This window comes from Apodemus sylvaticus, chromosome 5 (genome assembly GCF_947179515.1).
Source record: "Apodemus sylvaticus chromosome 5, mApoSyl1.1, whole genome shotgun sequence".
NCBI classification, from domain to species: domain Eukaryota; kingdom Metazoa; phylum Chordata; class Mammalia; order Rodentia; family Muridae; genus Apodemus; species Apodemus sylvaticus.
The window spans coordinates 66,597,239-66,612,070 of NC_067476.1; the positions used below are offsets into that span (position 1 = coordinate 66,597,239).

Sequence of the window (14,832 nt, forward strand, 5' to 3'; positions counted from 1 at the left end):
CATATTGATTATCTTGAAGGTCAAATGAACTAACTCAAAAGTTAACTATGTAGCAGTAATAGACTGAATAATACTAAACACATGTCCTGCTTAGCAAGAAGATATGATTGAAGTTGTATAGTCTTATATTAAGATGTAAGCTCCTCAGAAATGAAATATGCCATGCTATCCTAGTAACTGTTCAATAGGGCTGGAGGGAACTGCACATATTTCTGTCTTTTTACTATATGCTATCAGAGTATACATTGTTATATTCCCTTCTAAAAAGAGAATGGCAGTCTCCCTCCTAAAAAACCTCTAACTTGCTTGCCATTTGATCTTGGATCTCCCTTTGTACAGAATTTTGAGTGAATTATTTTTGTTATTTATATAAAAAAAAAAACTAGTCTCAGGTATTTTGTTGTATAGCACAAATGAACTATTATTCCTAACATAAACATTAAATTAAAAAATCAGTTAAATTATTGCAAAGCCTTTTAGAGCCAAGAAGATGTATCCAGCTATACAATGACACAAGTATAACTACATTGTTTAGGTAATAGGAGATATTACATATTAGTGAGTTATGTAATTAAATTGACGTTAAAACTAGTGTCTTCTGGAACATTCTACAGATTTAAATGACTTAAGAAAAGGTGGAATTGAAGAGTAAATGAGTTACTTTCGTGGGTTTGTAGTCAAGCATGTCTATTAATGTAGAGATTGGAAACAAAATATTATTAGCAATTTATTGTGTTACTATTGAATTAGTTATATTTTTGAAAGAATTTCCAAAATTATAAATTCATACATAATGATTTTTATATTTTAACATGTATCCAAAATATAAATAAATTAAATAGTAATCAGTTTTAAAACAGACTGTTTTATTATCCTTATTTTCTTACATAATTATATCTGGACCACAGTTTCCCTTCCTTCTTCTTCTCCAAGTTGCTTCTCTTCCATCCACTCCTCCATTTCCCTTCAGAAAATGTCATGATTCCCAGAAACATCAACCAAACAATGGCATATTAAATTGCAATAAGACTAGGTACTCCCCTCATATTAAGAATGGACAAGGAAACCCAGCAGCAAGACAAGTTTCCCAAAGGCAGGCAAAAGCATGAGAAACAGTACCCAGTCCTCTGTTAGCAGTACCACAAAACACCAACCTGTATAACTATAAAATATATGCAGAGGGCCCAGGTTAGGCCCATGACGGCTCCCTGATTGTCACTTCAGTCTTAGTGAGTAAGGACTCACTAAGTGAGTAAGCATCAGTCTATGCTAATTCTGTGGGTTTGCTTGTGGTATCCGTGACCCTACTGTGTCCTATAATCCTTCTTCACCTTCTCCCAGAGGTTATCCAAAGTGTGGCCTGGATGGCTATGGATCCCTTTCCATCAGTTGCTGGATGGAGTCTGTTTTAATGGTAAGGATGATAAATTCCTGTCTACAAACAATTATAACAGAATATCATTAGGACTTTCTTGTTCTCCAGGCAGTCGGGAATAGGTTCCTTTTCCTGGTATGGGTCTCATACTGGACCAGCCATTGATTAGCAACTCCCACGATTTCTGTTCCATCTTTAACCCAGCACATCATGCTGGCAGGAACAATTGTAAGTTGTTTTGTGGCTGGGTTGATGTCCCAGTCCCTCCACTGGAAATTTGGTCTAGTTATAGGGTATATACAGTTCAGTCTCCATATTTCCTGCTACTATGAGCTATAGCTAGGCTCATCATAATAGATTCTTAGGAGTTTCCATTGTACTAGGTTTCCATTGTACTTGTATTGCCCCATAATTCTAGTTGTCTCTCTCAGTATTCTCTCATTCTATCTTCTCCCCATTTTATGCCTAGGTTTCACATCCCAGCTACTCTCACTACACCCACAATAATTACTCTACTTCCTCTTTCCATGGTACTCCATGGTATCCATTTGAACCCTGCTTGTCACTTAGCCTCTCTGGGTCTATGTCTTCTAACATGGTTATCCTTTAACATGTTACAAGCCATATGTTATAAGTGGTAAATAACCACTTATATTGAATACATGTTATTTTTGACTTTCTGGGTCTCAATTATTTCACTGAGGATTTTCTTTTTCTAGTTCTATCAGTTTGCTTGCAAATTTCATGATACTATTATTTTTAACAGGTTAGTAATACTCCATTGTGTAAATGGTTTTTCTTTATCCATTTTTTGGTTGTGGGTCATCTATGTTATTTCTAGGTTCTGGCTATTACAAATAAAACAGATACAAACAAAGTTGAGTAAGTGTCTTTGTGGTAGGATGAAGAGGCTTTTGGTCATATATCTAGGAGCCAGGAGTCATATGGCTGGATCTTGAGGTGGACAGATACCCAAATTACTGCAAAATCACCTTATTGATTTCCAAAGTTGCTTTACAAGTTTGCAGCACTACCAGCAATGGAAGCGTGTTCCTCTTGTTCCACATCTATGTCAGCATGAGCTGTCACTTATGTTTTTGATATTAGCCATTCTGACATGTGCAAGATGGAATCTCAGAATCATTTTGATTTGCATTCCTGTGACAGCTAAGAAAGTTGAATTCAAGTGCTTCTTTTTCATTTGTGATTCATTTTTTGTTATTTATTCATTTATTTATTTATTTATTTATTTATTTATTTATTTATTTATTTACAGCCCAGATGCTTACTATTCCTCCCTACCTGCCCATCCACCCTTTGACTGTTCCACATCCTATACTTCCTTCCCACCACCCTGTTGCCAAGAGGATGTCCCCACTCTCGCCCCAACCCCAAACCAGATCTCTAAACTCCCTGGGGCCTCTTGAGGATTAGGTGCAACTTCTCTGACTGAACCCAGAACCAGCAGTCCTCTGCTTTATATGTGTTCAGGGTCTCATATCGGCTGATGTATGCTGCCTGGTTGGTGGTCAATGTTAGAGACATCTCAGGGGTCAAGGTTAATTGAGACTGCTTGTCCTCCTACAGGACTGCCCTCTTCCTCAGCTACTTCCAGCCTTTCCGTAATTCTACCACAGGGCTCAGCAGCCTCTGTCTATTGGTTGGGTGCAAGTATCTGCATCTAACTCTTTCAGCTGCTTGTTGGGTCTTCTGGAGTACGGTCATGATAGGTCTCTTTCTGTGAGCACTCCATAGCCTCAGTAATAATGTCATGCCTTGGGACCTCCCGTTGAGCTTGATTCCAATTTGGGCCTGTCACTAGAACTTTTTTCTTCGGCTCCTCTCCATTTCCATCCGTGCTGTTATTTCAGACAGGAACAATTATGGCTCTGAATGTTCTGAATGTGCAATGGCAATTCCCTCTCTCTTTTGATGCCCTGTCTTCCTGCTGGAGGTGGGCTCTATAAGTTCCTTCTCCCTATTGTCAGGCATTTCCTCTTAGGTCCCTACCATTGAGTTCTGAGAGTCTCTCACCTCTCAGATCTCTGGTACATTCTTGAGGGACTGCCTAACCTCCTACCTCCTGAGGTTGCCTGTTTCCATTCTTTCTGCTGGCCCTCAGGGCTTCAGTCCTTTTCCAACCCCCAATGTCATACCACCCTGAATGCACTTGATCTCATCTACAATATCTTCTTGAATCTATTATTAAATTTCCTTTCAATTACCAAACTGTTAAGTAATTCAGTTTGTGAATTATCATGTTTTTCATATGTATCTTTGTTTATTAGTGTCTTGATAACTATAACTCCACAGGTCCAATACATTTCCAGTGTTCATCCTAAAGCCCTGTATTATAAAAATGCCACAGACTTGGTCAGTTATTTCATTCCAGATTAATAGATTTGCAGCATCTTCACTCAACATTTTTCTTTAAAACTCCCATACAGCATAATTTCTTCCCCATGATATTATTTTGGGTTGCTAGGAAAAAACAGAAGTTGTACACATAGTATACTCAGTAAAAACAAACAAATTAGATCCTCATGTTATTTGACTATAATATGAAAATTACTGGCACAAAATTTACTTAATGTTAGTAGTTTTTCAGAATTATTTCAGGCAGTACTGCAATATCAGGTTGACTTGTGGACTGGATGAAGCAATCTCCCTGTTCATATCATAGTTCCACAAATCCATTTAATATTTTTCCCATATTGAGGAGGTGACAGTTATTAACCAGGCAAGAAGAGATAGTACAGTTGATCTTAGCCAAAAGGCTAAAATGATGCCAACCCACTTTCCTAACTATGCTGAGATTTTATGCACATGATGGAGAGCATTGTACACAAGAAATTAGTTTGAGATTTTGGCCTCAAAGGAAAATCATTTTCTCAAGTCATCAAATTAATGTTCTGCCTCTGAGACTCAAAGATTATTTTAATTGGATCTTTATAATTATTGTTGTGAACCCATGGGACTCTTTTGAATCAATACACTATAAATCCCTCCATTTTGTTTATGTGTATATACATATCTACAGGTACTTATTTTTTGTGTTTGGTGAGTAAATATGTATCTTGAATGTTTGTATTTTTACCACTGTAGAAAACATATCACCTGAATTTCCTTTGACCATTCTGTTTGTTGTTGATATTTCTGTGTCACCAAAGAATCTATGTCATATGGACGTTCTTCAAATATGTAACTGGAGGACAAACACATTGTTGTCTGAGTATGCAATGCCTGAAGACTAAGCTATGTGGTTTTACATTCACCTCCTACTCTGCACACAATGCCAGAGAGGACATTGTTCAAATACTGTGCATACTTCAGCTTATATTTTCATGACTGACTTAGTAACATAAAAAGTAAAACCAAAAACCTACACTTGTTCTAAGATAGTTGCTTTGTTTACTCGCTGTATAAATGCTATCTTCATAAGAAGGAGTTTTCTAACATCTAAAAATAGCTTATTTAATTTGCATAATTTTGTCTGTGATTAATATCTATGGTGTAATATGTGTTCCAAGAATGGACAGAGTTTGTTTACTGCTATCTATAATTGAATAGAACAAAAATACATCACTTGTATGTTTACATAAATAAATATGTGAAATATCAATAAGATGAATTAATATTTGAATCTGAATCTTTGTTACACATTAAAAGATAAATTTTATAAATGAAGTTCTCTTTATAGCTCTAGAGTTTAATGAGACATCTATTGTCTGTAGGTGAAAATAAGAAGTTAATATTCATTTTTATTTTGTATATGAAATGAGATATCACTGTTGAGGGGACTGGAGAACCCAACATACATTACTAGTCAGCATTTATGATAGAAATAACCAGGTGCGTTACTTATGTGCATCTTTTGGGTTTACTTCTCTCTCTTATTTTTCCAGAGAGCTTGGAAAATATAACAAAAGTAGGGCCTTTCAAAACAGAGATGCATGTAAAAATACAAGATGATATGACCGGAAGAAATTATGGAGGAAATGAATCAAAACTCCTTCCTTGTGTGTGTGTGGGGGGGGCAGTTGTGTGCATGTGCGTGCGTGTGTGTGTGTGTGTGTGTGTGTGTGTGTGCCTGCATGCATATGTACATATTGCATACAGATAAAGTGAAAGAAACATCTAACACAAGAAATAGGGTGAAAAATAACATGGAAAATGTGAGCAGCACAGTGAGAAGAGTTACTTTTCTACAGATGAATAGATGTATGTGAAAAGAGTGGAATTAATGATAGAAGATAAGGCTCTGCTCACAATTCTCCTTATTTTCATCTTACAGACTTAAAGAAAAATGACTTTCCTAAACCACACTGCAATGATGGACTTCATTCTTGTGGGACTCACAGACAGCCCAGTGCTGGGGAGGATCCTCTTTGTGGTGTTTCTGGTCATTTTTGTCATCACACTGGCAGGAAACTTGTTCATGATTGTGCTCATCAGGACCAATTCCCATCTGCAAACACCCATGTACTTCTTCCTTGGCCACCTCTCTTTTGTAGACATCTGTTACTCTTCCAATGTTACCCCAAATATGCTGCATGGTTTCATCTCAGACCAGAAGACCATCTCCTATGCTGGATGCTTCAGTCAGTGTCTCTTCTTCATTTCTTTAGTGATCACTGAGTTTTATATGCTTGCCTCAATGGCTCTGGACCGCTATGTGGCCATTTGCAGCCCTCTGCATTACAGTACCAGGATGTCCAAGAATGTTTGTGTCTCTCTAGTCACATTTCCATATGTGTTTGGCTTCCTGAATGGGCTTTCTCAGACTCTGCTCACTTTCCACCTATCTTTCTGTGGCTCCCATGAAATCAACCACTTTTACTGTGCAGATCCCCCTCTGATCATGCTGGCCTGCTCTGACACTCATGTCAAAAAGATGGCCATGTTTGTTGTAGCTGGCTTTACTCTCTCAAGTTCCCTTGCTATCATTCTTCTATCTTACCTTTTCATTTTTATAGCTATATTGAGGATCCGTTCAGCTGAGGGAAGGCATAAGGCCTTCTCTACATGTGGTTCCCACATGACAACAGTCACCATATTTTATGGAACCCTTTTCTGCATGTACTTAAGACCTCCATCAGAAAAGTCTGTAGAAGAGTCAAAAGTATTCGCAGTTTTTTACACTTTTTTGAGTCCAATGTTGAACCCCTTGATCTATAGCTTAAGGAACAAAGATGTCATCAATGCCATGAAATGTGTCCTTAAAGGAAAGCTCCTCCAATAAACATCAGTTTATTCATGCGTTTAGATGAAATCACTCTGTGTCTTCTTTAACTTAGTCATTTTGCCTTAATGTCATGACAGTTTTCAAACTGAACTTCTGTTAACTATTTTTCCTCATTTATTCTTGAAATTAAGGTAAATATTTGATAAAATATTCAATACTGATGTTGAAAAATACCTTCACTAGCAGAAATTCTCAAAATAGTCTACCCTTAGTACTTAATTATTCCATTTATTGTCTTAAGTCTTTATAGGTGTACATGATTATATATCTATGATTAGTGTAATCTTACAGTCTGTCTACTTTGAATAATATGGTTGAAAACATATTCCACAATTATTTCACAATACTTGAAGCATTAGATCACTTCTGATACAATGTCTTGGATAAAGAACTTGGTCTGATATCTAAATAATTATTTGAGCATTCTTGTAAACATCAAAGATCTGGATTATCATCCTAAGATTTCTGTTAGTTTTCTTAAAACATAGTATCAAAAATCATTTTATCAATTTGGTGATACTAGAGATCTTCTTCAAGCTTGGAAATATTCTATTGAATGACATCTATTTATATATTGCTAAAATTATTCAACAGTTCCTGTCAGCCTTTTACTCTGAATATTTTTTTCAAATAATCACTTACAGTTAGAATTTGATAATTTGGACCAATACAGTCTATCCATTGACTTCCTAATACCCAAGAATACCTCATTTGAAACATGGTGCAGGAGTGAATATAGTCTCAAAGATTGTGACTTTTACAGTAAGTGATATTTTAATTTTATATAATTACATTCTTTCTCCACTCAAATTCTTTACATACCATGCCCTGGCCTACTTTGATTATTATTCTTAGGTAAGTATATAAAACAGAAAACCAGAGTCAATAAAATCCTATTTCCTGATGAAATTGTTGTTGTACTAAAAACTAAAATCAGTGACAGACTCAATAGCAGAAAACAGGAGGAAGAACATTATATTTTCCATTCATATTAACTTGTTCATTATCAGACTACTAGATTATTATTTGGTAAAATGTACATAATTACCTTTCATTAAGTTCCCTTAAGTATTGGGTTGTTTACTGCATTTTTTTTAAATGTGTACACAGGGAAAATATAAGAATCTTTGTTACAAAAAACTGATTTTTGTAGAAAACAAAGTATTGGTAGTTTTTGTAACCTGGATCATTTTGAAGTCTTGGTTCACTGAATAAGCCTAAAGTTCGGTCAGATTTCTCTTTGAGAAGCAACATTATCAGAAAAGTGAGGGAATTTGTATCATTACAATGCAATATTTATATTTAAGTGATTTGTGCTTTGTCTGTAATAAATAGATTTGATATTATAATATAAAGGCTTCATTTTTCCCTTCCCATTCATGTTTACAAAGCGTCCTACAAACCCACCCCTTGATTATTTTCAATTCATGTCTTCTTTTTTCTATTGTTTTACATACACACACACACACACACACACACACACACAAACATTCTTAGACATAAATTCAATCTGCTAAATCTGTATAATTACTTGTAAGTATACAGTCTTGGGAATGACAATTTGGTATTGGACAGACATTTTTAAAAATTTGCCATCCTCTATGCCTTAGAGAAACACAATTTACTTTCAAATAGTTCACCTTTCTTAGTACAAGTGGTTTACCTAATTTTAGTCTTTATATATATATTTTTATTTACAGTTGCATATGAAATATTTGCTTCATTGCACAATGTGAGTGTTAGGCATATGCTGCCTCATCAGTTCTAATAAAATATGATAAAATATGAATAATTATGCATAAAATATTTGTGAGTGACAATAATATAGTTACCGATTTTCACATCCTTTGCTTTAATCATCAAAAGTGAAATAATGAAAGTATAATTATTTTTATGTTTGATTGTGTGAGTCCAGCTTCAACATTTCTGTTCTCTCTCAAAAGTAGCCAAGGTGAATGAGCATCTGTGGGGGCAAGACTTGACCTTGTGGTATAGTGAGGTCCTCTGGAAGTATCATTCCCAGTTTTCTGAGGAACCGCCAGACTGACTTCCAGAGTGGTAGTACCAGCTTGCAACCCCACCAGCAGTGAAGGAGTGTTCCTCTTTCTCCACATCCTCGCCAGCACTTGTTTTCTCCTGACTTTTTAATCTTAGTCATTCTGACTGGTGTGTGGTAAAATCTCAGAGTTGTTTTGATTTGCATTTCCCTGATGACTAAGGATGTTGGACATTTCTTTAGGTGCTTCTCAGCCATTTGATATTCCTCAGGTGAAAATTCTTTGTTTAGCTCTGTACCCCATTTTTAAGGGGGATATTTGGCTCTCTGGAGTCTACCTTCTTGAGTTCTTTGTATATCTTCAATATAAGCCCTCTGTCAGATGGAGTGTTGGTAAAGATCTTTTCCCAATTTGTTGGTTGCTGTTTTGTCCTTTTGACAATGTTCTTTGCCTTACAGAAACTTTGCAGTTTTATGAGGTCCCATTTGTCAATTCTTGATCTTAGAGCATAAGCTATTAGTGTTCTGTTGAGGAAATTTTACCCTCTGCCCATGTCCTCAAGGGTCTTCCCCAGTTTCCTTTCTATTAGTTTCAGTGTGTATGGTCTTACGTTAAGGTTCTTGATCCACTTGGACCTAGTACAAGGAGATAAGAATGGATCAATTTGCATTCTTTTGCATGTTGACCTCCAGTTGAGCCAGCACCATTTGTTGAATAGGCTAACTTTTTTTCCACTGGATGGTTATAGCTCCTTTATCAAAGATCAAGTTCATACCAGCCTGCCAGGAGCCATCCTCACTTAGAACTCAATGCCAAGAACTCTCTATACCAGGAGCCATCCCCACCTGGCTCGCAATGCCAGGAGACCTCCATACCAGGAGTCATTCTCACTTAGATCTCCATGCCAGGAACTATTCCTACGTAAATCTCAAAACCCCCTCCTTTTGAAGTTCATCTGTAGATAGGTTACTATAGCAACCCCTTTCCACTTCACCGCCTCATGACCCCCCCTTTTATCATGCCAGCATTCCAACAGCAATAACTAGCTTTACCAGAAATTATGAGAAACTGTTTCTTAGAAATGATGTCAGCCCCCTGAGATTGTTCCCTCTTTACCCCTCCCAAACCTTGTATGCTTCCCTTTATATTGACTTGTGTGAAAATTAAAGTTTGACAACTTGATCAGAACTAGACAGGCTGTCCGGCCTCTCTCTTGTCTTGTCGCCCCATTGCCTTTCTTCTAGGTAGCCCAAGGAACCCTGTTGACTGTCCTGTGGGTCGGGACACCAGCCCTATTTATAATAGCCAGAAGCTGGAAAGAACCCAGATGTCCCTCAACAGAGGAATGGATACAGAAAATGTGGTATATATACACAATGGAGTACCATTCAGCCATTAGAAACAATGAATTCATGAAATTCTTAGACAAATGAATGGAACTGGAGAACATCATCCTAAATGAGGTAACCAAGTCTCAAAAGAACACTCATGATATGCACTTACTGAAGAATGGATATTAGCCTAGAAGCTTGGAATACCCAAGACACAATGCACATATCAAATAGTGCCCAAGAAGAAGAAAGGAGTGGTCCCTGGTCCTGGAAAAGCTCAGTGCAGCAGTGTAGGGGAATACCAGGACAGGGAAGTGGGAAGGGGTAGATTGGGGAACAGGGGGAGGGAAGAGGGCTTATGAGATTTTTGTGGAGGGGGGATCCAGGAAAGGGAAAATCACTTGAAATGTAAATAAAGAATATATCAAATTTAAAAAGAAAGAAAAGTACACCAAATTAAAACTAAATTCTGTTTAAAAAATATTAGAACTTTTACCTGTTTTGATCTAAGTTACTTTGGAGTGGTAGTTGTTTCACCTGTCTGAGTTCCTCTGAGGCCAGAAAATGCAGAGACTCTGGCATTTAGTACCTTATTATAAAACAGTGGGGGATTGAGTAAAGGAAGAATTGCTAGGGCTTTTTTCTCTCTTGACCAAGAAGACTCCCCTCCCCCTTTTTACACTGGAAGGAGATTTGGAGCAATAAATTTTTATTGAACCAGGAGAAGAAAGTCACTCACAGAAAACAGAAAAAAGAATAACTTTTACACAAGTAAATATACATAAACTCATATACATTCACATACTAACCCATGAACATGTTCATGAATTTTTATGCCTTCCAGTTGAATACATACTTATCTCATAATTAAATACACACACACACACACACACACACACACACACACAAACACACAAACCACAAACTCACTCATTCTGGATGAGAAATGAGTTATAATCTTTACTGTTTAAAGAAAGAATAAGCTACTACCCTTTTAATGATAAATGAATCAAACCAAAGTCTAAAGAAAAAAAGGAAACTTTGTTTTCTTTAGTAAGACTAAGCCTGCTTTAGTGTTAACAAAAGATCTGTTCAGGGAAGTGGGAACGGTTGGGTGGGAAAACAGGGGGAGGGAAAGGGACTGATGGGACTTTCGGGGAGTGGGGGTCCAGAAAAGGGGAAATCATTTGAAATGTAAATAAATATATCAATAAATTAAAAAAAAAGAAAGAAAAAATGTATGGATAAAAATAAAGAATATATCTACAAAAAAATGAAGAAAAGAAATAAAAAGAAACATGAATTCAATATCATGCCCAGTTAGGCACTGAAATGAGACTTTTTTCCTGGATTTGTAATGTATTTACTACTAGATTGTCCATGACAGTATCACTCTCTAGTTAAAAATTTTCAACAATAAAATTGTTTGCTCTTTTTTATAAAAACAAAAAACAAAACAAAACAAAAAAACAAAAAAAAAGAAAAGATCTGTTCCATCTTGACTACTCTTTCTGGTGTGTCTGCAGCTTTTCTTTGTCCTTTCTCTCTGCATTCTGCATATTGTTCTCTTAGTTTTTACATTACTCTCTTCTGTTTTCTCCTTCTAATCTTGCTCTCCCCTCTTGCTCTGATGTAATAATGCCATGAAATGTAATTGTTTCTATTTTTTGTGCATTTTCTAGAGGAATAGATGACATTTTCCTAAGCATCCATTTTTTTAAACCAAATGTCACTACAAGTTCATACAGAATTTCAAATAATAAATTGAATAAGAAGTTTACAACAGAGATGTTTACAAGCATTTTCTTTTATTTTTTTAAATTGGATATTTTATTTATTTGCATTTCAAATGTTATCCCCTTTCACAGTTTCCCCTCTGTAAACCCCCTATTTCATTGTCCCTTACCCTGCTTTATGAGGTTGCTCCCTCATCTACCTTTCCTCTCCAGCTTCTCTGCCCTAGCATTCCTCTACACTGGGGCATGAAGCCTTCACAGGACCAAGGGCCTCCCCTCCCATTGATGCCAGATAAGGCCCCTTCAGCTCCTTCAGTCCTTCCACTAACTCCTCCATTGGGGTTCCTGTGTTCAGTTCAATGGTTGGTTTTGAACATCTGTATATGTATTGGTCAGGATCTGGCAGAGCCTCTCAGGAGACAACTGTACCAGGCTCCTGTCAGCAAGCACTTCTTGGCATCATTCACAATAGTGTCTGGGTTTGGTGTCTGCATGTGGAATGGATTTACAGGTGGAGCAAGTCTCTGGATGGCCTTTGCTTCAGTCTGCTCCATGCTTTGTTGCTATATTTCCTTTAGATAGAAGCAATTCTGTGTTAAAATTTTGTAGATGGGTGAATGGCACCATCCCTCAACTGGGGGTCCATGCTTACTTAATCTTTGGATATGTTCTCAACAGGTTCTCCCTTTTGTGGGATATTTCAGCTAATGTCATCCCTGTGGGGTCCTGGGAGTCTCTTGCTTTCCTGGTATTTCTTGTTGCTATCCCCAGTTCCCCATCCTCCATTGCTACACTCCTCTGTTTAATTGCCTGACCCTCTGTACATCATCTCCTCCTATACCTGATCCTTTCTCTCTTTTTCCCCTCCCCTTCTTCTCTTCCTCCAAAGTCCTTCCCACCCTCTACTTCCCCTGATTATATTGTTCCCCATTCTAAATAGGACCGAAGCATCCATACTTTGGTCTTCCTTCTTCTTGAGGTTCATGTGGTCCATGAGTTGTATTGTGGGTATTCCATGTTCTTTGCCTAATATCTACTTATCACTGAGTACATACTATGTGTAATCTTTTGTGACTGAGCTATCTCATTCAGGATGATATTTTTTAGATCCATCCATTTGCATGGGAGTTTCATGAAGTCATTGCTTTTAATAGCTGAATAGTATTCCATTGTGTAAATGTACCACATTTTCTATATCCATTCCTTTGTTGAAGGACATCTGGATTGTTTCCAGCTTCTGGCTATTATAAATATGGCTGCTATGAACATAGTGGAGCATGTGTCCTTATTAAGTGTTGGAGCATCTTCTAGGTATATGTACAGGAGTGGTATAGCTGGGTCCTCAGGTAGTACTATGTCCAATTTTCTGAGGAACCATCAGACAGATTTCCAGAGTAGTTGTATCAGCTTACAATCCCACCCACAATGGAGTGTTCCTCTTTCTCCACCTCCTGGCCACTATCTACTGTCACTAGAGTTTTTGATCTTAGCCATTCTGACTGGTGTGAGGTTGAATCTCAGGGTCTTTGATTCACATTTCTTTGATGACTAAGGATATTGAATATTTCTTTAGGTACTTCTGAGACTAGAAATGTATTATCTGTCACTAGCTCTATAGGTTCATGGAGAGTTAAAGACAATAACTAAGTATCATTGAAGCTTTGTAGAAATAAATCCAGGCAATATTTTATCTTCTATTCTTGCACCTACAATAAATCATTAGTTAGCTTTTATGACTTGTTAATCATTTTGCAACCTCTTGGAATGTGTTTTAATTTGTAAATGCCTACATTTTATACCAGAAGAAAATAACTTGTGACACATAGATATAGATCCTGACAGAGTTTTCATTGCGGTTTTCATATCAGAGAGAACTTTACTAAATATACTATATATCTATATATCTATATATCTATATATATATATATATATATATATATATATATATATATATGTTTTATTATAAAGGGCTTACTAATTACTAGTATAATTTTAGGAATTCTTTAGGAATTGGATCATCATTAAAAATTAAGAGTCCATCTCTATATAGTATCACTGCAAGTCAGTACATCTTTGTTTATCTGCAGATCAATGCCCAAGAGGGTGGGCTAATACAGAGTGATTGTTATATATATATTCAGTAATAACAAGAAAAGCATATTAGTAGCAGGAATCTTTCCTAAAATGTACTCCCTTTGACCTTGGTCTCGGGAAGATTACCTGCTAGTATGGGAGAGGAAAGAGGGAGGGCACAACCTGCCGGGGCTTTGTTTTACATGCTCAAGACTGGTAGAACCCATAAAAATGTATTTTTGATAAAAGAAAAAGAGAGCAAACTGTGCAATGTGATCTAAGAAATAAAAAATAAACAAATACTTTGCATATTTTAAAATTCAAGCTGTTTAATTGTGGTGCAAATTATTTTCCAAAAAAGTGAATGATAATTACTGCCTTTGAATAATGGTTGATGACAAGTACTCAGTGTTTCTCATCAGCATCAGGGAATACTACTTAAGATTATCAATTACTTTTGCCAATAATTTCTGTTTAGTAACCTGTTCAATGCAGAAACTTGTATGTATATAGATCTTCATGAAAGTGGAAAAAGTTACCTAAATATTAAAAAGAATTTATATGCTAAAATGTATGATCATCACATGAATAGAAACCGTGTTTTAAAATTCAGGAAATACCTTGTACTTCACCTTTGGTCAAAAATGTTCCTACATGTTACTCAATATAGATGTTCACAGTGAACAGAAGAGCATATATTCTGATGAATATAGGTAAAGAGGAGTTATCAAGCAAGACTAAACTCAGGATATGTTTAATCATAAGAGATGATGTCTGGGTTTGCATTTCCTCTCAATCAGCTCTTCCCACAACTTTCGAATCTATAACTTCAATTATACTCTCGCTAGATTCCAAATTATATACTCAAAACCATATTCTTGCCATTCCAAGATTTAAAAAAACATATTCAACACATTCAAGTAAAAAAAAAAAATCAGTGAACTTTAAAAAAACCAATCGATAATTTTGAGGGATTTTATCTGTAAGTATTATATATACACAGTTTTCACCTCTTTCTCTGCCCCCCTCTTTCTCAAACTTACAGCATCTATTAAAATTGAAGGTCTGTTTTAAT

General features: G+C 36.3%; 1 protein-coding gene and 1 non-coding gene across 2 annotated transcripts; one reads left to right on the plus strand and one right to left on the minus strand.

Moving 5' to 3' along the window:
* Positions 1–3,975: 3,975 nt before the first annotated feature.
* On the minus strand, positions 3,976–4,164 carry LOC127686590 (U2 spliceosomal RNA). Its single transcript, XR_007978190.1, has one exon. It is a non-coding gene; the product is annotated as a U2 spliceosomal RNA (small nuclear RNA).
* A 1,517-nt stretch (positions 4,165–5,681) lies between these two features.
* Positions 5,682–6,617, plus strand: LOC127684250 (olfactory receptor 5M10-like). The gene has a single exon (XM_052181205.1). It carries the CDS (start codon positions 5,682–5,684, stop codon positions 6,615–6,617), a length of 936 nt encoding a protein of 311 aa, XP_052037165.1.
* Positions 6,618–14,832: the final 8,215 nt, after the last annotated feature.

Excerpts from the sequence above, each read along its gene's own strand:
- LOC127684250 (XM_052181205.1), top strand. The coding sequence starts at position 5,682 with ATGACTTTCCTAAACCACACTGCAATGATGGACTTCATTCTTGTGGGA.